This window comes from Sarcophilus harrisii, chromosome 4 (assembly GCF_902635505.1).
Source record: "Sarcophilus harrisii chromosome 4, mSarHar1.11, whole genome shotgun sequence".
NCBI lineage: Eukaryota > Metazoa > Chordata > Mammalia > Dasyuromorphia > Dasyuridae > Sarcophilus > Sarcophilus harrisii.
In genome coordinates this window covers 137826804-137832373 of record NC_045429.1, presented here as the reverse complement: position 1 = coordinate 137832373, position 5570 = coordinate 137826804, and the positions used below count along the sequence as shown (strand labels likewise).

Below are 5570 nucleotides of genomic sequence, written 5' to 3'. Positions count from 1 at the left end.
CCGTAGGCTCTTTTTTCAATTCACATGATATGAGAGGAAGCAATGAGATGAGAAAAGGTAGTAAAGCTGGAAGAGCAGAGTGTCATCAGCTTGCAATAGATAGCAAGAGTAGAGTTGCGGTTTAGGGGTGCAACTGTGATGCAATGTCTTTATGTTTTTCATGCCATATTCAAAAGTGGAAAAACACCAGACTGGGATAATCTAAGTCCCCTTTCCTTCTCTCTCTCTCTGTCTCTCTCTGTCTCTCTCTGTTTCTTTCTCTCTCTCTCTCTCTCTCTCTCTCTCTCTCTCTCTCTCTCCCTCCCTTTCTCCCTTCCCCCCTGTCTCTCTCCCCCTCTTCTTCTTCTTCTTCTCTCCCTTTCCCTCTCTCCTTCTCTCTCTCCCTTTCCCTCTCCCTGTCTCTTTCTTTTCCCTTACTCCCTCTTCTCTCCCTCCCTCCTCTACCCACCCCCTTACTTACACACGTAACCTTATTCAGGCACATGTGAGAGCCTAGTGAGGAGACAGACTACTTGGATGGCTTTGCGCAAAATCCATCCTCTTTCCTTTTACCTCCTCCTCACCCAGTCTCATACTCCTCCTAACCCCCCTCCCCGTTCCTGAGCTGCGCCTCAGTGTGTATGCACGACATGGGAGGGGGCTACTAACAGAAGACAATGTCAGACGTTTAGAGCCCCCCTTTTCTTTGGCTTGGCTCTCTTCTCACTGCTGCAATCGGGTTTCTCAGCGATCAGCTAGAACAGTGGCGACGATAATAGCAGCCTGGTGAGACTAGAACTGCGGCTTTTACCTCGGGAACTTGGACTGCTAAAACCGCCGACAGAACTATGGACAGCGATACCTTTCCAGCCAACTCCAGTGGCTGCTCTGACCCATTCTCTCTCACCTCCAGTTGCTCCCCAACACCGCCATCCGCTGCATGGATGAACTTGTCCCGCTTGAATGGTAACCTGTCCGACCCGTGCAGCGGTCCCAACCGCACCGAGTCGGGGGACGGGGGCAGCAGCCTGTGTCCACCGACTGGAAGTCCTTCCATGGTCACCGCCATCACCATCATGGCCCTTTATTCAATCGTGTGTGTAGTGGGGCTTTTTGGAAACTTCCTGGTCATGTATGTGATTATCAGGTAAGAAAGCAGTCACTGGCCGAAGGGATGGGTTCACTGGCCTCGAAGGAAAAGGAGCACGCTGGAGACACTCAAATCTCATTAGTGTACGGGAGAGAGAGTAGAGAGGAAGGTTAGGGGGCAGGAGGGTAAAGGGAAATAAGTTTGGTGGTAGGAAAGAAAATACACTGGGAAAGTAGGAGAAAGCAAGGGGGGGGCGATAAATTATAAAAAGGAAAGCTCACTTTTCTCTGCCTAATTATGTGAGAACCAAAATATTGTGAAAGTCGAAGGTGCACTGGCAAAGGACAAGCAGTGATTGAAAAGCATAGCCCAAAATTATGTCTTCTCCCTCAGTCCTATGAGAGCAGAAAGAGTTGCTGTTGAGCTGAGAGAAAAGGGATTTGAAGATAAAGTAGTTGAATTCTAGTTGTTCTTCCTAAATTGGAGAGTAGGAGAGATTTAGACTTTCAAAGTGCGATCCTGTAAGGTGAATCTTTATCATTTTTTCTAAGGCCATCTCTCACAACATTCCATTCTGTTCTCTACCTTCCATTGTGACCCATGGCACCTCATCCCTTAAAATCAATGGAAGACAAGGTATTAAAGTTTGTCTTAGAAAGCTTTATCTCAAATATTTATTTCTGTTGTGGACATGCATGCTAGAGTGATGTTGTGAACATTATTGATTCTGGAGAAATATGCATCTAGCAGCTGCAGGGATACTGGAAAAGTCTGCATGAAAGTCTCATGCCATAAAGAAATATATGTAGATTTCAGTGGTATGATTAAAAAAGGTTTGTTTTATTTGAGTTCTGAAAGAGGTGAAATCTTTTAGAAGTAACAGATGAGTGCCAAATTTCTGCTTCTTAAAGTGCCAGAAACAGTTTCTAGGGAGAAAAGTCCAAACTACACATTTAAAATTAAGTGCATTTGTTCAATCTCATCTTAAGATAATGTCTTATCAACTTCCTGTTCAAAGAGAGTAACTCCAGGTTTACTGGGAGGGTAATCCATATCTTGTGTATGTGTATATTCATTGTTTAGATTGTGCTGTCAGTGAGAAGAATGATAAAAGAAGCACCTTATGATGAAAATATTTTACCATTTGCAAAGATTTAATGTTAACTATTTCTCTCAAATTAACATTGGAATACCAATTCCTGATTTAATGATTTCTACCATAATTCATGTATGTATTGGTACTGAGTATGACATTTAAGATTTATTTCTAATATTTGCTCTGATGTTTTTAACAGATGATAATTTGTCTCAGTGAGGGCCTCTAATCACCTAAAAGTGATTAAAGAACACTATCATGCCCACAGTATCAGAAATTACCCATAATAGTTCTTTCTCTGCTTATATAGCACATCTTAAAATTAATGATTGGCTAAGCACAAAATTAATTTCTCTGATCTTTTAAAGAGGAATAAGATGGCAGTAATGTCTTCAAGAAAAGAGCACCATCTATTGAAAGTAATACAAACAACAGATGGAATGATGAAAAGAAATGAGAGGAGAATCCATTTTTTAAAAGTTAAAATAATTCTAATAATTTTGCATATAAAGTAAAATTTCATATCAACAATAAGAACCAAGAAACAATTAGCATCTCCATTAGTGAAAAATGCAAGTTACAAATAGAAAAGAAAAATGTTTAATAATTAAATCAAGAAAGAGAATAGAATTTTAAGATTTTAGATTTGGAAAGGACATTAGAGTTCATTTTACAATTGATGAAATTGAGGCACATAGAGACTAAGTAACTAGCACAAAGGCACATATAACTGTATTTAGTATGCTACCACCTAACTGCTCTTAGGTTGCCAATACCATTCTCAGTTCATTTTGTATGTACTATTGTCCAAATGATAGAATTACCAATGAGGATCAACAAGTAGGGATGATGTAGAAAGAAATTATAAACATTTAAGCATCACAGGAACTTGAACAGAAAAAATCTTAAAGCAGCTGACTGAACATATAGGAAATTCTTTCATCCCAAATATGAAATCCTCCTCTTTTTTGAGGCTCTCTGGTCTTTTCTTAACACCCCTTTCTCTCTACACACGTCCTTTAAATTCTTTTTTTTTTTTTAATTCTAAAGATAAAATCCACAGAGAAGGAAATCTCTGTGAAACAGCTAAGTTAACTTTTTTCTAGTTTGTGAGGATGAAAGTGTCAATTGGATAAGTTTGTTTTACTCAGAATCACTTCAGAATGTTTGTTGCCTAGCAAGAGGAGCATACAGTTTGCTGAAAAAATGATATTGAACTCTACTCTCCCACACATACCCTAAACAGCTGTTTGGAAGATAACCCCAAACAAAAACTTTCAACAATGAAGTTTAATTGCAAGAGTGCATATTTTTGCTTTATTCAACTGATACTTAAGGGAATAGGTTTACAGGTATTTTGATTAAATATTACATTTTATAGGATTAAACAAATACCTCACAGTAGTAAGAAATGCAATATAAATTTTGAAAATAAACATTATATATTTACATGTTAATAGTTAATTACAAGAAAATATCACAGAACACTGTATATAAATCAATAAGAAAATAGCAGCACACAACAGTGTTGTTATGCAAGAGAGATAAAATCAGCATTTTGACAGTTAGATTCAATAAAAATACAGACTCTATGATTAAGAGAGTATGCAGATGTAGCTTTAGAGGTTTTACTGATGCCTAGCCAGCTGTAGGGTAATGAGTGGTAGAAGTGTTATGAGCACCAAAATAATAATAATGAATAAATAAATAACATCTCTTTCAGTAAAATACAAGTAGTTTGTGTATTTCATTCTTTTGATGAAATGTTGGGTTTTGGTAGTATTTTTAATTGTGTAAATAATTTAAAATGACTTAGTATCTCATCTGGTTTGTGGGTAACTAGATTATCTCAGGACATTTGAGTGAATTCTTCTGAGAAAAAGGAAATAAAAGGAACAAATGTAGCTCAAATGACTGTGAAGATGAAATGTGGTAGTATCCTTTTTCATATGTGTTCAGATTCTCAAAATTATGCATTATGACCAAAATGAATGTGGTAGAAAAAAACATTAGACTCAGAATCAAAAGACCTGGAAAAGCTTTGTCATAAATTCCCACTGTGACCGTGTTCTTATCATTTCCTATCTGCAGGTCTCAGTTTCCCCACTATAAAATAAGAGAGAGAAGATTGTGCTAGACGATTATTAAAGTCCTTTCCAGTCCAAAAGTTTCTTTCTACTCTTTTTTCAAAGATCTTAATTAAACAAACATAAGGTTATGTTTTTAAGAAACAAAATAAAAGATACCATTCCTGTCCTCAAAGTGATTACAAGCCATAAGTCAAAAAGTGAATCATGATACTCCTTATTCTTGAAGTACTTAATAAAAATGTACCACATCTCCTGCACAAAAATAAAGAACCTATGTTCAGAGAAGAAACATCACAAAAATACCATCAGCTCAAGGTTGCTTGATCCAAACTACTTTCAGGCCAATACAATTCACTAACATAAATCCATGCCATCATCCATAACCTCGGGGTTATTAGAGGACAAGGTATAGAGGCTATAAGTTAGAGAGAAGAGAAATCCAGAGTTGGGAGAAAACTAGCCTTTAAAAAGAACAGGGAACAAGTGGAGGATGACTCAACTTTTTAAGTTCATTCAAGTTCTCAGGTTAGTAAAAGTTTTACAGATTAATAAAAAATTAATGATGATGCTGCTGGTCTACATTTGTCTATAGAATAGCAGTTGAGAAAAACTGATCTGGTACCATATCAATACAGGCAAGAAGACTATTTTAAAGATATATAAACATTTCAGTCTCTGACTTGATAGCAGAATCTAATGTTTAACATTAGAAATTTATCTTTAAAATTTAAATTTTATGAAAGTGAAGCTTAATAGCATAATGATCAGACAAAATAATGTCTTCTAGAAAATGCTTCATTTGGCCAGAAAATATCTAGCTATCATATCAGAAGAAAGCACAATCATTTTAAATATTGACATAGATCCAGACACATCTTAGCTAATGACAACAATTAACCCACTAGAATATAATTCTCATATATGAATATCCCCAAAAGGTCATCTATTCTGTGATTTTTTCCCAAAAGATTTGTCTGCTTAGCTATAGACAGAGGAACTAGATAGAAATATATTATGAAAATAAGAAAGCACTTTCTAAATTTGTTTATTAAGAGCCCAAATTTTCCAGTTATATTTTGAAGATTAAAGATTAAAATAAGTTACTTCTTCTACTTGTGATAATAATCATTATTAATTAACCTAAAAAGAATACTAGCAATCATTTGTGAAAGGAATAAAAGCAGTAAGAGACAAAGCCTATAACTATAATTCATTTAGAGATAAATAAAGCAACTATATTCTCTCAATTATTCATGTACTTATCTCCCCTTATACTTACACATACACACACATACACTCTCTCTCTCTCTCTCTC

General features: G+C 36.2%; 1 protein-coding gene across 1 annotated transcript in view; it reads left to right on the top strand.

Annotated features, from left to right (window-relative positions):
- Positions 1 to 473: 473 nt before the first annotated feature.
- OPRM1 (opioid receptor mu 1) overlaps positions 474 to 5570 on the top strand; it is a 49848-nt gene continuing 44751 nt past the window's right edge. The window contains exon 1 of the mRNA XM_003769557.2: positions 474 to 1126. Coding sequence (XP_003769605.2) covers positions 828 to 1126 — 299 coding nt within the window. The 5' untranslated portion in view covers positions 474 to 827. The remainder of the gene's footprint in view (positions 1127 to 5570) is intronic.